Raw genomic sequence first — 22,775 nt, forward strand, 5'->3', positions numbered from 1 at the left:
ATTCACGCTAAATAAAATTTCAAAAGATATTTGTAAATGTAGAACACAATATGCAATATATAAATTATATTTTTCCAATTTTTTCCAACCTATCGGGAATTTTTCCGGTAAATTTTCCACTATTTGAAATTCGGAAAATTACCCAACTGTAGGTGTATATGTATTTGTTTGGCTCAAATGTTAATAATCCAAGCCAAGAAACAACTCGGCTGCATATCAAGATCCATAGACAATAAAAATAACCTCCGAAGACGGACCGTGTCAAATGTAAACAAACATATTTTTAGAAATTTTGTCGACATATTTCAAAGTTAGATGAATTATCTTACCTTTTCAGCCTGCGCCAAGTAGAGCCAGAGCTTCCTCCATGTAGAAAACTTTTTCTGGTCACTGAAATTGTACCGCATTTCCTTCGACGCATATCTTGTACTTAGCGGTGATCTATAGTTGCAATACTCAGTATTTTGCAGTTCAATTGGAGCATCAATTGAAAACATGTTTACTGCAGTAAAATTGGTTGTTTAATAATCTAGACAAATACACAGATAATAACAACCGCGCATAACAGCTGACAGAAGACTGAATGAATAACCTACAAATAAAAGCAAGAGTAACGAAGGTCACTCGACACGCGGGAGAATTCGATTTTGATAACAAGGTTATCATGGCAGCTGACGTAATTTGGATTTGGTTATTGTTACTTTTATTATGAAACTAGGCCATTATTAGGCCATAGTTGTGAGATATTGCTTTCTATACAACTACAATGTTACGAAATAGTTCATTGTTTAGTTTACAAACACCTTTTCGCATAGGTACTTTTTAGGTTGATATATATAGAATTTGCATTGGAAACGACGTTTTTGTTATACTTCATTTGAAATTATTTGTGTACTTAAAACATACCTATTTCTGTTCTATCTATTAAAACAATTTATTAACACACCACACGTAAAATAGGCGCCTTAACATCAATTTGGGGACACCAGTCCGTATCACCTAGTACTTATTAACGAAGAAAAATTCCGACGATCTGACAGGACCCAAATATGACTGTGTCTGTATGCCAATCCAGGGTAAATTCCGATCTTTTTGTTAGTAATGACGGTAGAGTCTAGGGGAGTAATTTCACAAAAATAAATGAATAACATGGTAGTAAAACATCATTATATTCATTGCAATCACTTACAATTTATACTTAGTTAGAATAGGTACTTTTTTACTTTGCCTCGGGCTAGGTATGCTGAGACTGTAATTTTTTTAAGCATATATGAACGCTATGCTTGGCAACGATTCTTGCGGAGTTGAAGCTTCTATTCTAAATCGCGACCACCGCAGAAATGGTCTACTTGTCGGTCTGGTATCGGATATACATTTCGGAGAGTATGAGCAAGAATTTTACTATTTAGTCCTTCGGGCTACTAGAATTCAGAACACTCCATCCTTATGTTATTGACTTACCACCCACTCTCATAAAGCGCTTTGCTTCCTTCCTGGTACGTACTGCATGGGAATAGAGTACACTCGGCATCTCATCATTATCATCCTATTTAAGAGCCAGGCTCTTGTCGATGCAGCCTCCTCCACTCCTCACGGTTCATACATCAGCTCATTAACCTCTCTGTTGCTGCTCATTTTGATCATCTTCTTTATTTGTTCACTACATGCCATTCTTGCTCTTCCTCTCTTTCTTTTCTTCTATCTTCCCCTCAATTATCACTCTCACAAATTCGTCATTACGTAATAAATGTTCAAACATTTCCCTCTTCCACTATCTATAATTTAGATCTCCATAAGGGGATTATCACATTGCCGCGCAAGACGCAGCAGAGTGCGCGAGACAGGGCGGATCATGCACCCCGCACTCCAGCGCGGAGACGTGTAGTCAGTGTGTTGTACGACGCGTGTTTTCTATAAAAACTTAGATACTTCGGTACAAAGTTAAAAACGCAGCTCCGCACACTTGCGTGACTCGGAGCAGTGTGATAATCGCCTTACTCTTCTCTAAACTTCAAAACTTACGGTATTTGTGTTACCCGAAAGCTACAATTTAGGGCTATTTAAGGCTCCAGTGAATAAAACTTTAAAAACACGTATAATAGCGGGTGAGATGGTAGCCAAGTTTTCGTCTATTTTACGCAAAAATAATATATACGACGTAAGGTATTAATTATATAAGTTTCATCAGATTGTGATCTTTAGATTAAGGGCAGTCGATTCCTTAACATATCTCACCCCCTAACCGTCCATTTGTTTCTAAGTAGAGCAGTGTGAAAAAGGTGCCTTCTACAAAAATTAACCTATTAGCAGTAAGATTCAATTTGATATGACTTCTTAACAAACTTTGTTTTAAGAATTTTTTTAAGCCAAATTGATTTTAATTACATTAGTTCAGCCAAAAGCTGGGATTTCTTTACACTTATCTGTTGAATGCGTAAGAAGGTTCTCAGAACTAAAAATTCGGGTACGCGTCGTCCGCTCGTAATGTATAGGCCCCGAGGTGGCGCGCGCGGTATGCCTGCGTGCCCCTCTTAGTGATGAATGTCGTGGAGTTTCTTCAGCTCCACTCCAACGGGAAGGGGCCCTCGGCAAAGGATCAGCGCCGTCGGGACCGCGGAACAGTGCGAAAGCGTCCCCGTAGTCCTGGCAAAGGGTGCAGGGACGGAACACCGTGGGGTATTAGTTTTTTTTTTTTCATTGTTACACTGTCTTATCAGTGTGCCACTACATCACATACAACTATTCCTTTTGTTTCCAACTAAGGAATCATATACTTATAGTAGCTTCTTATCACTCCAAGGACGCGCATCGCGAAAACATGTTATTTATGTGTTGGAGTTCACTTTAGAGCACGACACTATTTCATCAACTGTTGCGTCGCCAAGAGTCCATTTAGTATTATAATGTACAGAATTACGATAAGAATCGTTATTCTTACTTTGTATAAGCTTGAATATTATATTCAGTAGGTAGGTAGGTACTGAATAAAATATTAATTTCTTACATAATATATTGTGTTATGCAATTATAGTTTCAACAGAACAATTTATCTTTTTTGTATGCGAATAAAAATCACCCATAAAAATTGTTTTAATATATAATAAGCAAGGTGATTTATACTATATCAAAAGATTTGATTATGAACAAATTTTTTACTAACGAAATCTTTTTTAGACAGTACTTTATTCGAAATAATTCACAACGTATGCTATGTATGTGAAGGCTCTTACAGAAAAATATAAAACTAGACAAAAGTTATTAAAAATTTTGGAAATTGGAAAATTTATATGAAGAAAATTTTGTCGAGGGCCGCGCCCTGGGGTAGTGGTGTTCATGTAAAAAAAAACGATATTTTATCCGATGTGATATATCGAAATGTTTTATCAATATTTTGCGATGTAGTGGTACAAAACCTTGACATTTTCGATATATCGTAAATAATTCAAAAGATAAAAGGAAAGAAATTTTACTAAGAGTAAATAAGTAAAACCACCAGTTTTGACACAACAATGTATTTTTTATTCTTATATTTTCATTGGCTAGCCGCACACATACAATATTATTGACAATCCAAGTTTATGTATGTTCCCATCAGCAATATTACCCGCATACAAGCAATATTATTGTCAATGTGTGCGGCTAGCCCATGAGAACATAACCACTACGTTACACTGACGGATGACCAGCGAATCAGCGCTCGAAGTGCGTTTCGTTCCTGCAAGTACAATCTTGAATTGTGTACTTTCAACTTTGCACGATTTTTCTTGTATCGGATAAAATGTATTGATAGTACATATCGATACCGAATGATACACTAATATCAGATTGATTCGATTCGGCATATATGTATCGATATTTTTTTCAATATCGATATATATCGAGCACTCCTACCCTGGGGCATCGTGCCTAGAATTTCCCCTTTGAATAGTTAAACTTATAACTTATGCGGAAATAATTGCCAGCCTTGTGGTCACAGGGGGCTTTTACAGCTGGCGATCTGACAGCTCGTTCGCTAGAAGTTCGCCTGTGCCAGTGACTCAGGGTTTCAACCGCAAAAGGCACAATTCTGTAACACTGAGCAAGGTATTTGAACCTTTTGCGGTTCTCGGTCGCTCTGGCGATAGAGCCCTTTTTTTTTACGGGGGGGAAATCTGGCGATAGAGCCTGCGCCACACACGTATGCACGGACATGGGAGGGGGCCAGTGTCCACACAGGTTGCGTCCCACACTAGCTGTCTCCGTAACTGCCATGGACCGACAGTCATACCGTCAGGGTCTCGTGCCTTGTAGTGGAATATATAAGGATTGATAGTTTGTTATGACGCTGATTTGTTTAGCTGTAAAGAATAAAAAATACCAAATACTATAATAATATCAAATTTTATTTACACAGTTGTAAAAAAGGTTTATTGTTATAACAAAATTAAATTGAAATTATTTCGCTTACGTTGTTGTTTGAACAAAATAATATAATGCCATTACTGAGTAATATAATTCTACGGAAGTAGGGTGTTTATTTGATTACGTTTTGAAATTAGAAGACTTAAGAACTATAATGACATGGAAACATTGAAATGAACCTAAAGCTCAATATACATTGCCGCGGAATGGCATGGAACGGACGCGACAATTTCGCCTAGTTTCGCCGAGAAGGCGCGCGTCTGAGCCTGGAGGCTATGGTACGTTTTCAGTTCTTTAGTCTAGATATTTTACACAAGAATGCTGGCTTTATTTATTGATTTTATTTCACATATTTGTGAAGCGGTAGAAGACGAAGCGCAAAGGAATGAGAACAGAAAAAGGAAAAGAAATATTTGGGTTCCAGATTTATCGAACAAGCGAAAACTTTTTAGCCTGCATGAAACATTTTGCAAAGATTGATATCTCTATACTGGTTTCGTAGACATTTGACGCTACGTTCCTGCGAACTCGCCAAATGCCGCCGACGGTATACGAATTCCAGAGAATGCGCGAGAATTTGGCTTGTATCTAGTATGCACGTTATGCAATGACATAAAGTTCATTCTGCTACGTACATTTTCGTTATTAAAATTTGCTTCCATTCCATTCCGCGGCAATAAATAGGCCGAATGTCTATTCCTTACAGAGGAGCAGTAGTGTTTCTTTTCTTTTTTTGCGTTTGCGCGCGCAAAACTTTACAATTTATTTTTCCATAGACATAACATCAAGTCACAGAACGAAATTAAAAATTTACGTTTCGTTCTTTAGAATTGTGTTTTTATGCTAGATTGAAATTTCACAGAATGGCCAAGTCATTCTGTTCGTAGATTGTGTAATGTGAGTGGATGCCTAGAAAGCTTCACTCACTGCATTTCGATAAAAATGGAGGGCATTAATTTTAAATAACGGTCGACCCACACGAGGTAAGAACAATTTTGTGTAAAGCGTCATCTGTCTTATTTGTAGCGCACTAACAACACATTAGGTTCATATCCATGTCGTTACCGTGTCGTCGTCTAATGTGAATAACGATTATTTGGTGTTATAAGATACCGTTGTTGTCTATTAGGTGTAATTATAAGACACTTAATTGCTGAGATGTTTCTTAATAATTATTTTTCTTGGTGTAATATTCAAGTGGCAGTTCAACAATCCAAAGTTTGCGCACTGCTTTGTATAAAATTCACAACAAAATGAAAATAAAATCCAAAAACAGTCATTGTACATATCAAAATATTTAAAATTCAACATGATACACGTACACAAAACTAGAAAACATACAAAATCTAAAATTTACAACTTTTTATCCTTTACTGCACATGATTTATATGAAGATATTATGTTGTTATTGTTTTTTTTTCATGTATAACAATAATGAAAAAGCGTGGTGCAGAACAATATAATGCTTATGCATCTGTGTGCTACAAATTTTTTTTCTCAACCATGCTTGGAAATGTGAGCTTTTCTTTTGAAAAGAGAAGATGCAAAGAGTTTGATTTTTGCCAATGCCTTAAAAATGGCGGGTTTTTGTAGTTACGTTTTTATATGAATGATTTTTGAATTTGAGTATATTACGTTTTCAGTTTCTTAATTATTTGTTATCTTTATAAGCTGATAGTTTTATATCAATGCTCAACAAATAAACAATGACTTGATATTTGCCATACCTCAAAATTAGTAACAGAAAGTAATATTAACTTCTCGGCCTAATCAGCAAAATCCGTATGAAAATACACTTTTTACAGCTACATGTTACTACTACTACGTAATATTTGAAGTGGCTAAAGCTTCAGCGTAAAGTTTTTCAGCGCAGTGCGTGTTTCTTTTTTTAAATTCAGTTTTAAAAGGTCTACGGTTAGAAAAAAAATTAAAACTTATGCTTTTTTTTACGCCTTTCCACTATGGCGTCCAGCCTTTGGCCATGACTTAGGCTTATGTATTCGTTTTCCCGCTTTTTGGTAACTTATTTTTTAAACATATTTGTATAATTTCCCAGCATTTATTGAGAAAAGCTTTGTTAATCTCCACGGAAATAGCAACCGCTCGACTCATCTCATACTCGTCAAGCAATTATTTACTTCTTGGACCTTGAAGTAATGTTAATTGTACAGTTCCTCTTTTTACTCGAAGTTACCTAAATATCCAGTAATATCAGTTTTTATACATTCGTGATTTAATCTTACATAAAAATTAACATATGTAGTTATTTACCAAAAACCCATATACATATAGGGAAAGTGAAGATTGGTTACATTTTGCAAGACTAAGATAGGCGTATTGATCTAGCCATTTTGTTTTACACGTATTTTCGCATTTCGCAAGTTAACGTAAAAATTTAGTTACGACAAATTACTTTGTAACCCAGAATACGACGTAGTAAATTATATTTCGTATTGTCATATTCTACCTCTATGGTATGTACTCAACGTCATAAAGAAAAATGACCAGTCTTCAATTTATCTTATACAATAATTCCATTCTCTCATTGCCTCAAGTCAGTTGTGTTTAAGTGATTTTATTGCACTGTATACAAGAATATCCTAGTTCTAACCCCTATGACGTATTAGGCTTTATTCTTGAGCGACTTCATCATCTTCTCGAGTTTCATGGCCTTCTGCAGGTCGCCTTTGATCTTTAGTTTGCCCATCATAAAGGCGGTGGCTGGCTTCAATTTTCCTAAACAGAAAATTTATTATTTTAAGCGAGTGCAAGAAAAGTATGCAGGAAATGCACCAATCAAAGACGGAAGGACATTACAATTTTAGTCAGTCACCAGTCACGTTAAGTACGCTGTAGGTTATTTAAATTAACGAATTAGACAGGTTCAATATCACGTGAAATTCGGTTCGAAATTCAAACGGAGCAATCACGACGCTTTATATGTTAACGTCTTCCGGTGCAGATCCTTTAGTGCATACATACATAAGCTCACGCCCTAGTCCCACAGAATGGGTAGGCACAGACCACGGAATGCCACTTTATCCTGACAACTCTATTCTAGATAAGTATAAAATAATCGGTAACAAATTTTCTAAAATAGCTCCGTCATAAATGCAAATAGTTGTAGGTACTTATAGTCCATTCCACATAGGACGGGTTAGTACCCACTATTATTATTTTTATTATTTATGTGACATTTAATTAATCTCTCAACCAGATTACGCTTTTCGTAGTAAATTTGTTAAAACATACCAAACTCAAATTTTGTTGCAGTTGTAATTTTACATAAAAACTACAACATATCAAGGAGACAGAAAATGAAATGATTAAAGATAACAATAAATTACGTCAACTACTTGATGCGTAAAACGGAATATTTTCCATAGAGGTTTACGCCATAGAATCAATAAATCGAATCGATTATTGTGTATCTTGCGTTGATACGTTATTGCAAGGTCATTACAATATACGTAATATAATGACCTTGTATGTGGGTAGTTTTGTTTTGAGTTTTGCATAATGTTTTTGGAGTCATTGTTAAAATTTCGCTTCGTTGCTGTTGATTTTTTGTGAAGTTTTTAGTGACTTTTATAACATAATAATTAAACCTTATTTGTTGTTTATTATTTTCTCTTTAACTATAGTCTCTAAATTGATTCTCTCTTGATTATAAATTATCCCGATTTTAATCGATTTTTTTCATTCCATTTTACATCACTACATCTCGAGAAACTTCAAATTCAAACGTCACCCACGCTATGTGAAATAAACTATAGTGCTGGTTGTAACTATTTCGGGGCAGTATAAATTGATGAATGAACTAATTTTTTTGTGAGATCAAGTGACGGGATGAACAAGTCGCCCACTGGGTGGTAAGTGATGCTCCTGTCCTAACAGTTGCAGTATCAATAAGTGCTTTAAATCACAAAGATCTGAGGGTCACAGCCATTGCACCCGTCATCTTGAGACATAATTTGTCAAGTCCCATGTGCCTGTAATTTCACCACCACCCTTACCTTTCCAAACAAAGATAGATAAGGTGGCAGTACTTCCCTGGACAAACTCTTTCAGAAGGAACTCTACTTCTACTAAAAATACTAAATTTGAGGGATCTGAGATCTAAAAATATCCGAGGAATCTTTTAATATAACCTAGAGGATTAAACTGTTTCTTTGGAATCAATAGGATCCGAGTACGGATTTAAAAAATGGTAGACACCTTACCGGCAAACATGTCGGCAAAGTTTCCACTGTCCATGGTAAGTGTGGCGTCAGGCGCAGCTTTTGGCTCGCCCTTTCCGCACGCGCCATCGCCGTTCTTCAAGTCCAAGTGCCATACGCCTTCTTCTTTACCTGCGCATTGAAAGTTTACATTAAGCAAGTTCTTTTGGACAGGGCCCCAAATCTTCTAATTTGAAATCATATCAGTTCTGTGTAGATACTGTCAATGGCAGAAATTTGTACGTTTGGTATTTTGCTCAAAGTTAAAGTTAATGATTGTCGGTGGCTAGCCATCGAGTTACTATTCAACTGCCATTGCAATTTTTTGGTATTCTGCACCTCAAAAGGGAGTTGATGATACGTCGACAGCGTAGTGTACTAATTATTGGCCGTAAAGAAAATACATTTAATATATTATTATTAATTATTACATTAATATTAATTTGAAGACTTAATATTAATTATTATATTTATATTGAATTGCTGTTGAAATGAGATAAAAATTAAGATATACATATTTTCTTTTATAATAATATTAAGTGACGGGACGAACAAGTCGTGTGCCTGATGGTAAGCTACACGCCTGTCCATAACAGTTGCAGTGCCACTCAAGAGATTTATATCGCAAAGACATAGCTAAGAAACTACCAGTATAACTTAAATATTTCACACATTAACTGTCCAGAGGATATATATATCATCATCTAAGGTTATAGTTAACAAAATGACAAATTCGTGTGTTGTTTGTGGTTCATAGGTGAATAGACACGGCTGTAAACGACAGCTATGCTACAGTCCTTTCATATTTGGAATGCAAAAAGTAAATAATTGTCATAAAGCCACATGATTGGCCCTTTTAAAATTCGTTGGCGTGATGTTAAAGCCATGTGATTCGTCGGTTTAAATATCCTACAATATGCCTAACGCGATTGGGTTATGATATGGTACACGTAAACTGAACCTTTAACGTTGAACTGAAAGACGGCCTGAGTTTTCTGCACCAGTTCAGGCGTGATGGTCTTGGAGATGGTGGAGAAAAGCACTGTGATTTGACCGCCTGCTGCCTCAGGCCCTGCCTTCGTCTCAGCTTCCGGCTGCAAGCATATTTATTACATAAAACACTTAATATGTGTACTCAACGAAAGTCAATTTAGCCATGCATATTTAGAACTTTAAGAGTCGTATTCCTGAACTCTACTCAATGCTCAAGTCGGGACTTGAGTATGATTTCTAGTGCTGAAATCATATTCGAGTCCTGACTTGAGCATTGAGTAGAGTTCTGGAATACGACCCTAAGAATGTCAATGTCATCCAACAATTATGTACTCTGAAATAATGGCGTCAGCATTGACTTTCGACATTCATCAACAAGGTGTGTGTCCAATCTTAACCTGTCTAGCTTTAACAGAATTAATTTGAAACTGGATACATACCCAAAGCCCACGTATACAGAGGATACACAAAGCATTTGCCAAGCATAAGCTAAATTCAGAGAATATCAGTTATCACGGGCCTCTAATGTCTACGTAGTTGGGTAGGTAGTATTACCATGGTAAAATAAAGTATCATGGTAACTCCGTACAAACTAACAGCGCGGCTTGTATGTATGCGTAGCGCGATATGACCTTGAGTTGACCAGTCAGGAGCTGCGACATTTTAACGCGCGATGCAATTTAAAAGTTTGTTTCAGGTAACCTTTTTATCGTAAAACGCGGCAATATGAGCGATGACGGACTGTTTTATAATTTGAACTATTTTTTGTGGATGGATTTTAAGTTTCTTAAGTGGATTTAGCGGATTATGAATTCTAGTTGCTTAGTAGTAAAAATAAATTGACGGTGAGTGCTTTGTATTGTAAGAATTAAGATTTTTATGATTTTAAGATAGTTATTTATCTGTCTGTAAACGATGAGGCATGTTTATAACTAACGTTTTATATAGACAATGCCAGAAATTAGATATATTAATAAGAAACAAAAACTTCGTATTACTAAACTATAAACACACCAACAAAACTCACGAACGTCAAAACTACGAGGCCTCTCAACAACTATTGTGCATTCGTGATCAAATCACACTCCGCGACTGCTACCGCAGTGCGTTCAATTGCCGTAATTCTATTGTGCCTCATTTACACGCAAAATAGGCGCTTTGTCGTCGAGTTGCGGATACCAGCCCGTTGCACCAAGTACCAAGTACCAAGTGTGCCTCATTTTTGCATTGTGATTGTACCTATAAACAACGCAAGTCATATTATGCTAATGTGTGCGTTCGTACGCGACGCGCGGCGGGCACGCACATATACAAGCCGCGCTGCTACGTTTGCATGTAGTTATCATATATGTCTTATTATACTATGGTATTACTGATAGTGTCTGTCTCGTACAGGTCGTACAAGAGTGTCTTAGTGACAAGAGATTCTCGTTGTGTTAAATGGATTTATTTGGAATTACTTTCTATAAATACCGAAAATGTGTGTTATTTGGCCATTTCTGTAAAATTTATATTATTGAATATCATGACTTTTTGATATTCACCTTTTTTTTTTTTGAGAAAATACTCCTCTAATTTGTTATTATTATTGATACAAAGGTGACCCGAGTAAATAACATTTCAGTAAAATTTCAGTCTAAAGGTAAGCTTTAACGAACCCGCCGGCTCGGCGATACAGCCCGGCGCGGCGGCGGCTTGGTGTGGGCCTTATTTCTAATTTCATCCTATCACACGATTCTAGAAACAAGGCCTCCGTCACCATCCTGCCCGGGTCGGCAGGTTCGGTCTGTAGATCCCTTTAGGAAAATTGGATTTAGTATTGTTGGATATGTTCAAAATGTACGAGACGACGATTCTTGCGTTCAACGTTCCAACCTCGACATATTCACTGTCAGTCATTTTCAAGGCGTCAACCCTTTATCTTCTGATCTCTACAATACTCCAAAAATAATCAGAGAATGTAACTCTTACTTAGTACTTTTAATATAAAGTAATAATAATTAGTAGAGGTTTTTAAAATAGCCTGCTTATAAAGTGAAACTGATGAGAATAAGTCGAATTAACCGGAACGGTATACAATGGGCATGTCTTATATCTATGTAAGTCTGTGTTCGCTTGTAATAATACCTCACTTTTGATAAAGCGTCTGCTGGATAAGGTTCAGAGTTGACTCCAGAATCAATGTTTAAGTAAGTGATTATATATTGTTTACCCAAATGCTCAAGCACCCAACACCGTATCATGAAAGCATGCAACGAGAACAAGTGGTCACAGGTATTTGAAACCTTTTTAGGCTGCCTTGCGTCGCCAGCGGGCACATCCAAAAAGAAGTCCAGTAAGAGGTTTTGTGCGTTCTCTGCGAACAAAGGTTTTCCAATTTGACAATTCAATTTTGACAAGATATTTTTCTGGAGGAGGATTGGAGTTATGGATTTCTCTTCACCTATGACCACATTCGTTCGATTATACATTGAAATAACTGTGCTTGTTTACTTTTATTGACCATTTTTTTTAATATGAGCTTGTTTACTTTTTCATCGTTTTCGGGTTCACCACACTTATAGATGGAGCCGGCTTGAGCCAGGTAGAAAAATTTATTCTTTAACCGAGCTCGAGTCAACTTCTGAGGATGCTTCGCAGATAGGCGAAGCACGTTTAGGATACATTTATGGTGGTGGTAATTGTGACTGTAGTTGCGCTTGTGTTTTTATTTTATGCAGGGATAACTATCTACATGTAAAAAAAAAACCAACTCAAGGGCGCTACTTTGCACGATTTAACCTTCACCGTCTTGTCCTCCTTAGAATAAAATGCACGATCTTTGACCGCAGTATCTATGTAACAGCGATCAGAATTTATAACAGACTTCCAATGAAAATGAAATGTTCAAATGGTGATACATTTAAAGCTCCTTTAAAAGATGGTTAATTGACAAAGTTTTTTACAATGTTAACGAATTTTATACAAAGACATCAAATATTCGACAATTGTGTAATTAACTTATTTATAATTTAAATTTTTGACATTTTAGTTGTAACAAATTTTAATAGAATTGTAATTTTAAGAAATTGTACGCCTTACTTGGGTAAGAATTGTGGATCTAATTACTTGTAAGTAACACCATTACTTCCAATTTTATTAATGTTTTATGTCCACGACTAAGAGCGAAAAAGACGAGTGGGCCAAGCATTGCAGTGTATGCCATCGTGGTGAAAGGATTAGGGGTGCACGAAGGGAGACTCCGCGCATGACGTAACATTATTTTCCTATATATCTGGCGTAAGCTGGCAACAATCGGCGAGTATCTTACGCTGATTGGCAAACCATTTCACCAGGATGGCATACACTGTTTGTTGCGTTGATAAGTGTAGTGACTTCCTTAGGTACATACGTTAATAACAGCGCGTTACTAAAAATTCTTATTGAAATGTTCCCACACTTTCCTGCATCGGTATCAATTAGAATACCTCGATAAAAGGAACATCTATGTAAATTTAAATTTGTTCTAAAAGTTGAGAAAGGAAGAATAAGACGATTTTTAAAGACAAAAGAAATTAAAAATAACTATAACTTATTTTACTTCACTTCCAATGTTACGCCATAAGTTAAACAAAACAAACACGGGCTATGATAGTGCTAAATTGCAATTTACAATCACAAAATGGAGTGTAACGTGTATAACCCTTGAACGATGTAAAAAGGAAATTTGTTTCATTCCGCACATTCACACAATTCTGTATCTTTCCGCGAGTAGACTTCGCTAGTTGACGGGAATGCAATTTACTAGAGTTAATATTTATTTGTTTCTGGTATTATCAAGTTAACAACATTTAGCACATGCAGGAACCTGCTCCAGGGAAAATGTGAGTTCCATTTAAATTAAGAGCGGTTACACATGGCGACTTTTAACCAGCGATGCAAACGCGATACACTCACTAATTATTTACCATCGATACAAACGCGTGATTGCATCACTACACTTGGGATTTATAGGCGATTGCATCGATGCAATCGCGCGTTTGCATCGCTCTTGAAAGTCGCGTTGTGTAACAATTCTAAGCGGTGTCGTGAATATGTAGACAAAGGGACCACATTAACTTGACACATCACGTGCGTCCGCGTTAACTAGCGTCAAGCCTTGCTAGCGAATAGGCGCTATAACCACAGAAGGAATCAAACCTTCTTCTGTTCAAATCGCACGGCGGAGGTGCGGTATCCGCGACGCTGCGTACTAATCGAACTGGAGCTCTTGTGGCTGTCCACTGCCCCCGGCACGTCCAGGAAACCATCAATCATCAGCTTGTCTGCGTTTTCTGGGATAAATTGGCAATAACTTCTATAACATACGCCTATCTCACAATGGAGTATGGACTACGATTTGCCACTATGATTTTTCCTACAAGGGCCCACTTACTATATAGGCTTGTCTTGTGTGTCTTGGTCGATTTACAAGCAGGGGAAACTGATGACCCATCCTTGCCATACGGTCTACGGGGTACGGGAAGGGAAATATACGAGACCAATCCTTGCCATATGGTCTGCGGGCAGTGTTGGCCGTTAATCAATTAAATTTCAATCAGAAATTGAATCAGACTAAAAAATCAATTCAATTGAAATCAATTGCTATTAAAATCAATTGCAACGTCACAATTAATTTTAATTGCAATTGATTTCAATTGAATTGATTTTAATTGCAATTAAATCCAATAAAAACGTGGTGGGTTAGGTTAGGTGGTGGGTTAGGAGGTGGGTTAGGTGGTGGGTTAGGAGGTGGGTTAGGTGGTGGGTTAAGGGGTGAGTTAGGGGTGGGTTAGGGGTGGGTTAGGGGGTGAGTTAGGGGTGGGTTAGGGGGTGAGTTAGGGGTGAGTTAGGGGGTGGGTGTGTGGGTCGGTCACCTAAACTCACCCGCTCACCAACCCACTCACACACCCACTCAAACCCAATAAAAAACATTCTAAAGATTGAAAATTGATTAATTGTTAATTGTAGATATACGCGATTAACAATTAATTATTAGTTGATTGCTGTTCTCGCAATTAACAATTAATCAATTGTTAATTGCTGTTTCGCAATTGACAATTAATTAATTATCAATTTTTAATTGCCTGAACAATTAAATATTTGCCCAACACTGTCTATGGGGCACGGGAAGGGAAATCTACTAGACCCATCACAAGACTTGCCGCGCCCTGAAATATGATTGGTGGATATTGTTCTCCTCCTGCGTCTCAGTGATGATTGCTCGACAGCAAATTAAGACAGTTTTTGGTCGTCAAGCTTTAGTGCCACAAAATATTACCAGTTTATACAATAATCTGGAAAATTATAATAAAAAAATGACTTACTAGGATCGTGAGCATACGGTACGAGATCCTTGACGCCAGCCGCTGTTACGATGTCTTCGTCTATCGCAAAGTTGCCCGTGTACGACTTTGGATCCCTAGTGAACAACGATTCTTGTAGATTCTTTATTTAATTTGGTGTAGGCAAATCTAATTACTTGGCAAATGAAGATAACGATGGGGACAAAACACATTTCTTAGATGATGTGTGTTTACTCTAAGGGCATGTCCCTATAATGTCGTAACGATTTATTTATCGTTAGACGACGGTCGCGAAGCATGTTCCCGTATCACGACCATCTGTCGTGACTGTGTCGTGGACATTTACCGTTGAACGACTGTCGTGTCTAGATGTTCCCGCTAGATCGTGACGACAATTTATCGGTTCACGGCAGCCGCCTTATCGTTTGCACGACAGATCCTATGGAATCCGTCGTTACATTTTTATCGTGACGTTTTTATTTATCGTCGAATAACTGTCGTTCTAGCTTTTGCCATTAACACGATAGTCTGTCGTCGTGACGTCATAAAAGTCATGAACGACAGTTAATCGTATTGTTCTATGTGTGAACAACTTCATTTAAATACACAAACCACGACGCTTTAAACTGCACTACTACCTGTCGTCACGACATATGGGAATGCGCCCTAACATTTAAATCACGGTATCATTCAAGGTAATTAGATGACATACATAGCCTGGGAAATAACTATGTTCCTTAGGTGTCTTAATATGGAATGTGGAAGCAAATGACTTCGTGTTTATTGGTAATTTTAATGGAAGTTTTTGCGTTTTCTTTACTATAACGAATTATAACTATTATTTAAAAAATGTTGTAGGGTCGGGTATCCACTCTTTGTACTAAGTGCTACACAAATAGTGGATACCTAAGTGAGGCCACCGACTGTACCTACTTGCCTTACTTCATAACGATATTTTTATGTAAATATCATATTTAGGTACCTAATATTTCAATGCAATGTCTTTGTGCTAAAAATTAAATGAAAATAAACAAAAACAACACTACGATATGAACGATCGTAATTTGCTCAGTGTACTGTAAAATCATATTGATGGGGATTACAGAATAAATTACAACTTACTTGCAAAGCATGACGTAGGCTGCGTCAGAGACAATGTCCACCTTGCGAGTGGCGGAAAAGTCATCAGTTAACATTTGTATCGCCGCTGTCGCGATTGCTGTTGGCGACGGTCAATCGTTAATAAAACTAGACAGTGTTTTACCACGCTGTGAGATTTCAATTTCAACTGATCAATTTATTTAAAAGAATGATTAAACTCCGCTTGGGCAAAAGATAAGTACAATGAAAGATCAATAGCAGTGTCGACTTGGACAAATCCAAACCATATTTGAATAGATCTGCCCTTTGCGTTAATGTAATAAATTTTGACAACTCCTCGACAGTGTTAGAGGAAACGAAAACAGTAATAATCATTGGTGAATGTATTTATTGATTAATTTAATTAATCCTTATCAATTGATGAATAGAGTAAATTGAAGCTTAACCCGTTCGTGGACTGTAGATAACGACATTTACCATAAAATCAAGTATCAGAATAACGGTAATACGGGCTATCCCGTTACGCTATAAGGATAACGTGACCATTATTATTTCCCTCAGAGCGGGAAGCCTGTAAATTTATTATTGTTATAAAAATAAAATATATTTTCATGATAGTTACGAAATGTTTCATGATTAATTTTTTTTTACGAACTAAACATGGTTAATGATCAAAAATAATACTTGGTACTTGGTGTAAAATAAAAAGAAAATAAAATAAATAAAATAAAATAAAAAGAACTAATCTTGTGTGGTCTGATGGGCTAGCTTTATATATTTTTAGGGATGAACAAAATTTTCTTTAATACGCGAGATTTAGATTGTAAATATATACCACGGCAGCCGCGCCAACCGCACATCACCGCCAAAAACAATGCATGCGTAATACGGACGCACAGCTAAAGAATCGGGCGACAAGGTTTACTTGATGCTTTGCTTTCGCCATTATGTTAAATTTATTCACGTGTGTCCTGTTTTGTCAAAGCGGAATATTTTTAAGTATTTTTTGGGACAGCGGGACACGAAGCTTAAAAGCGGGACGTTTAGTAGCAGTAGAGCTCAATGTGAAAGAGTTCGTCCAGGGAAGTACTGCCACCTTACCTATTTCTGCCGCTAAGTAATAATGTGAGCATTACTGCGTTCCGGTTTTGAAGGGTTCTGTAATTACAGGCACATGGGACTTTTCAACTATGTCTCAGGGTGATGGGTGTAGACGCAGTGCACCTCAGATCTTTATTTAAAGCTCTGAGTGGCACTGCAACTGTTATGGACAGGCGTGTCGTTTACCATCAACCGCACGACTTGTTCGTCCTACACTTAGTATCATAAAAAAAAGAAAAATTGGTCACGATATATATGGATCCAAATAAACCTGACGACGGGCGTTGTAGTGCGATTTTAAAATGCTTTCCGTGTAATTGGCGCCTACTGCTCTTCCATATAAAAGTATCAACAACATTCTGACAAAACTCAATAATTTACATTGAACATTTTAATATAAACACTACGGGACATTGAAATGTAGTGAAATTTTTATGTGCGATACTGTACATGAACGTGTTAAAACAATTGATCAATGGATCTGTGAAGCTCAAAAGATCGAAGGCATCGTTATGAGTTAGAAAAGGACAAAAGATTTCATTTTAGTTTAGAGGTGCGTTATTAGTCGACGAGACAATACTACTCCATTAATTTTAAGCGGCATGCATTTGTATTGCAAGTAAATTCTTAAGAAGCAGTCAAAGTTTGAAACGTCTTAAACAAAATTAACGAAAAAGACAGACGCGTTCAAGGTGGGTTTGTCCAAATCGTCGCTACTATGTAAAAATCATTGTACTTGTCTTAGGCCAGAGCGCGTTAACACCAATGTTGTACGGACGGAATTCTTCGCTCATGCCGAGCACGCACATCGACATGCCGTACTTCGCCATCGTGTACGCCACATGGAGTGAAAACCTGCACACACAAACAAGATTTTACGGCCTCTTCCATGCCAGATTTCCCAACTTCGCAAAATACCCCGCATACGTACCGAGATTATCTAAGGTTCTGAGACATTTGCTGCCCAGATCTATGTTTTTGTCTATGAGGCGGGGCAAAAACTTGAGGCAATTAAAACAAAATTTTGCAATTAATTAAAAAATCGATTCGTCATGCGTCGCCGACGACAGCTGCCGAATCCTCGCGAATGCGCGAGCATTCACAAGCATGCGCTAGAATTACGCGGAATACACGCAACGTCATTTTTGGTTCGTATCTAGTTGGTACGTTATATAATCGATCATAAAGTTCATTATCCTATGTACAATGTCGTTACAAAAATTCGCTGCCATTCGTTCCGCCGCAATATAAGTTGAGTTTATGATGTTAACTTAAACAGAAACATCTGAGACATTTGCTATAATATGTTATATAAATTCTTGTTACATTATCAGTATAATAAACTCAAACTCAAATAATTTTTATTTCATAGGTAAGCAAATAACATTAAAACGTCATATTGATTAAACTCTACGATCATTCGTAAGGCAACTAAATGGACGTACACATTTATCAATTACAACGTTGATTCTATAATGTACCAGACAAGCCATTTCCATAGCTTAAACTTGGGAATTATCCAGGACGCCCAAGCTAAAAACAATTTTTTATTAGTTCATTTTCCGAATTGGTCTCACCAATACTTGAATCCGGAAACTTCTTATCTAGAGTGCTAACAATTCGGTCGGCGAGGTCGTCAACATGCCTTAAAGGTTTAAACTCCAATACAATAGTAAATTTTATCTCTATAACCTTAGTACGTCGATTGATACAAATTGTTATCTGTAAGCCTTTATGGCTGGCTTTTTATGGCTTTGTAAAAAATTTACAAAATATAAAATTATTTTGATAAGGATAATAGCAGGATCAGAAATATAATATAGTATTCAGAAATGCTAAAAAATACGTGTGTTTAAAATTGATTAATTATAAGTAAAAATAAAATAAAAATTTATAGGTAAAAATGTATGTCTATGGAAGACATTGAGATTAGTTCCAGTTATTTTTGTTTTGCAATATGTATCATAGTATAAATGTATAAAATAAATAATAATTACTTACCAATATGGGTTCAAGTTGAGTGGTGGAGATAGATTGAGAATATGTGCATGGTTGCTATTTTTTAGATGAGGCAAGCAAAGCTTTGACCTGAAATTGGATTAACAACTATAATTATAGACAGATGAACTAAAACATTGTTTAGCAATTAGCAAAAATAAATCGAATAAATTCAAAGTCTACAAAAAATTTTACCACCATAATTTTACACCCTAATATGGTGTATGTTTTTTAAATGCATTTTTTTGCAACACTTACATACTATGAGTTTCAAAGCAACAGAATTCGTTTAAGAACAGAGGTCCCCAAACTTTTTTGTCTCAGAACCTACTTTTCTGTTTTGGCATACCCGGCCTCTTTCATCCAGACCCTGCCTTTCCAATCACAATTTTTTATAAATTCATTAACTTCAAACTTGCGTGACACAATGCTACTCCAAAAACGATTTAACCATAGAGTTAAAATTCTAGCACTAGCCAAAATTTTGGTCACAACCTGTATAAACGGGATCTCTTGTGGACCTCCATGTATATATCATGTACCCTCAATACTTTTTCCCCTGACAAGGGGTCCATCCTTTAAAGTTGGAGTTGACCCCTGGGGGTTGACAAAAACACTGTGGGATTCATCATTCAAGAATACCAGTTGCCAGTACAATGGAATTGGGCCATCATATTTTAAATGACTATGTTTCAAACATGTATACAGACATTTAAGTATACAGACATGGTATTGTCAGTGACAAGATTAGCGGGCCATTAAAGCTTTGAGTTTGTCCCTCAGTAGGGCTAGCACGACAGGGAGCGACTTGCGCAAGATACTACTATGCTTTCTTAGAGATCTCGGCGCTTATGTTGCTCTCACACCTTGTTATGCTACCCCTACAGGTATACCCCAGAGTTTATGGTTCTCTAAACTTTAATCTTTCAGCACTGTTGCTGGTCTCTGTAACTGTTTTCTTGACAACATTGAAGACACAAATAAGTGAAGAATATTAAAAAGTAACTTACACTAAAAAAGTGCCTCTAGTGTTGATGTGATGCATGAGATCATATCTCTTCATATCAGTTGTCTCTGTGTTTGTTAATGAGATTGCAGATGCATTGTTCACTACAATATCAATGTTATTGAACTGCAAAATAGACAAATTATGAATTGAAACAACTGAACCCCTTTTAACAAGTATTGTTTCTCTATTTTAAAGATTTTTTTGAAGATAATATAATTATATTCTAGTTTTTGGCAATATGCAATTAAAAAAGATGGCTTGCAATAAATCTCGCTCATTATTTCTTATCTTATAATAATGCAAGTTAATTAATCTGCCCATGAAAAATTTAAAATTTAATGTTTACCTTTTTAATAGTGTCATCTATGGCTTTTTGCACTTGTTTTTCGTCTCTGATATCTACAACACATGGCAGTGCTTTCCCTCCCACTGCTTCAACTAAAAAAAGGTTATATGTTAAAAACTTCAAAACAACATATAAAAAATTATCAGAAACTATTTTGTTATCATATAGTAAGCGGGCGATCTTTAAATTGACGCCGGGTCAAAGATATATGTCCAAGGTTCAAAGTCCACAAATGAAGTAAACTTTCTGTTAAGTAAGAAACTACACAAAATTCTACGTTCGTGCGTATTTGTATTGGAGATTAGTAGTTCTAGAGTCGACTAAAGTGAAATTTAAATATGGAAAACACTCACTTTCTTCAGCAGCAGTGTAAATAGTCCCAGGAAGCTTGGGATGTGCCGTTGCGGTTTTCGCCGCTATAACCACATTAGCACCATCTTTTGCCGCTTTCAGCGCTATAGCCTTCCCGATACCTCGAGATGCACCAGTTATAAACAGTGTGCGACCCGCCAATTTCCTAAATAGAACATAATTAGCAATAAAAGTAGCACAAAAATATTTACTAACAAAACCTTGTTTAAAAACAAAACTTACCCGGTATTAGCAACTAAACTCATTTTGTGTACAAAATTTAATTAATTAAACAAATTTAATTCTAAATTTATCAATTCGTAAAGCCAAATCTTACGAGGATTGACAAAAAACTAAAAAAAATCATACAAATTTCCAAACTTAGACTTGTCAAACGGATGCGGTAGTTGTGACAGTGAGTGACAGTGACGTATGGACGTGGTTTTCGTTCAAAAACAGTAACTAATCTGTACTTTTTTATAGTTTTGTCTTGGATATAAGTATTTTGAGCCATGTATTCGTTTAATTGTCGGGATCCTCATCAAATATTTTCCATTGTCGTTCTAATATAATTATGTTTTCACTTTCACTTTTTGGGGAATTTTCGCTTCCCTAACGAACAATAAAACGGCCTCGTGAACTTCGTGAATAAAGCCGTCACAACTTAAATGACTTAGTTTTCTTGTTTGGGTTTTCTAAATAGTCTTTTAAGGGGCGTGAGTCAATATTTATGTTTTCGCTTTCACTGAAATCACATTATTGTCACTTTGAACAAAAACTTTGAATTTGAAATTAATGGAATTTTCTAGTTAAAAGTCTTTTGTAATTTGGTATAAAATAAGGAATATATTTTAAATTTTCTTCATCACTATTCTTTATTCGTATTTTCTTCATAACATACTTAAAATTAAAATAATCTTTGTAAAAACTGAATTTATAACTTTTACAATTAGTCAATGTACGGCATCAACAAACACAAACTTCAGGATTTTGTATTTAAAGTTGGATCGTTTCGTTTTGGAATATTTCGAGCACATTTCAAGCCATTACCGACATATTGTAAACTACAACAAACTTTACAGGACAGGATTTTTTTAATATTTAAATCTTATATGAATGTATTACTAAATTGAATTTTAATATACAGTTACAGCCATGGCTATGCCATACGGAGGGAAAGCAGGTAGCTGTAAATACCGTAGATAGAAAATTTAATTAAAAGAAGACTTCATTTTGATTTAAAACGAATTCGAACTGCCATTCAAAGATTTTTAAATAATCGCCTGTTTGAACAGGATTCGAACCCGCTAAATATGAAAAAAAAAACTGCTGTAATTTTTAACTGATCGAAGCCTCAATGTATAGTTGTTTTCTTATTAAATAACATAGCATCGTAATTATAAGGAAGACCATGAAATTTAACATGACGTCGACAGACAAGTGCCCGTTAAAGTTTAAATTTAAAAAATATCATTTGCAATGAAAAAACGAAAAACGCTGTTTATTAAAATTGCGCGACTAGAATCGAATATTCGACTTTTTTTGGGTGCAATCAGATCTAAGCTGTGGTTCTCGAGATTTAAAAATGGTGTTGCCCATGTGCAGTGTCGCCAGAAGAACTTCAAAACGGTGTAACGACGAAATCTTGTTTTTTAGTAGAACCGACTTAATCAAGACTTTTTTTAGTGTAATCAGATTAAAGCTAGGTCAACACCTGATTCTCGAGATTGAGAAATGGTGTTGATGGAATAAGCTTATTCCAGAGTGGATAGTAAAACACCGTTATATAACTTTAGAACCTTAGAATAATAACGCATAGAAACCTAGCCCGCACACGCTAAGTGAGGCAAATTGTAGGACGCCGTATAGGCCTACATGAGCGAGCGGGCAGTCAGTGCTCAAGGTCAAGTTGTACCGCGAACAGCTCAAAG

General features: G+C 36.3%; 2 protein-coding genes across 4 annotated transcripts in view; both read right to left on the reverse strand.

Annotated features, from left to right (window-relative positions):
* Window positions 1-678, reverse strand: part of LOC113233837 (adenylosuccinate lyase) — a 66,941-nt gene extending 66,263 nt beyond the window's left edge. The window contains exon 1 of the mRNA XM_026469054.1: window positions 330-678. Within this exon, the coding sequence (XP_026324839.1) occupies window positions 330-497 (168 nt within the window). The 5' untranslated portion in view covers window positions 498-678. The remainder of the gene's footprint in view (window positions 1-329) is intronic.
* A 2,972-nt stretch (window positions 679-3,650) lies between these two features.
* LOC113233766 (hydroxysteroid dehydrogenase-like protein 2) lies at window positions 3,651-21,190 on the reverse strand. Of its 3 annotated transcripts, XR_003310736.1 has the most exons (13): window positions 21,088-21,190; window positions 20,847-21,010; window positions 20,494-20,585; window positions 20,149-20,270; window positions 19,142-19,228; window positions 17,877-17,995; window positions 16,061-16,157; window positions 14,960-15,054; window positions 13,794-13,927; window positions 11,900-11,970; window positions 9,583-9,715; window positions 8,625-8,753; window positions 3,651-7,137 (listed from the first exon to the last, which is right to left on the reverse strand). XR_003310736.1 is itself a non-coding variant. In XM_026468957.1 (12 exons), the coding sequence occupies exons 1-12, from the start codon at window positions 21,108-21,110 to the stop codon at window positions 7,025-7,027; spliced, it is 1,245 nt and encodes a 414-aa protein (XP_026324742.1). In that variant the 5' UTR covers window positions 21,111-21,125; the 3' UTR covers window positions 3,655-7,024. The 3 variants fall into 3 exon arrangements, 2 of the variants coding, with proteins under 2 accessions (XP_026324742.1, XP_026324741.1); XM_026468957.1 differs by lacking the exon at window positions 13,794-13,927 and having other exon boundaries at window positions 3,655-7,137; window positions 21,088-21,125; XM_026468956.1 differs by lacking the exon at window positions 11,900-11,970 and having other exon boundaries at window positions 3,656-7,137; window positions 21,088-21,125.
* Window positions 21,191-22,775: the final 1,585 nt, after the last annotated feature.

Source organism: Hyposmocoma kahamanoa, unplaced genomic scaffold (genome assembly GCF_003589595.1).
Source record: "Hyposmocoma kahamanoa isolate Upper Pololo Valley unplaced genomic scaffold, ASM358959v1 80, whole genome shotgun sequence".
In the NCBI taxonomy this organism is placed as follows: domain Eukaryota; kingdom Metazoa; phylum Arthropoda; class Insecta; order Lepidoptera; family Cosmopterigidae; genus Hyposmocoma; species Hyposmocoma kahamanoa.

Coding starts and splice junctions, on each gene's coding strand:
- LOC113233766 (XM_026468956.1), bottom strand. CDS start 21,110: ATGAGTTTAGTTGCTAATACCGG. Junction 15,055..16,060: donor GCCTACGTCATGCTTTGCAA/GTAAGTTGTAAT, acceptor GTTGTTCACTAG/GGATCCAAAGTCGTACACGG. Junction 13,928..14,959: donor ACCGTATGCTCACGATCCTA/GTAAGTCATTTT, acceptor AATTTATCCCAG/AAAACGCAGACAAGCTGATG.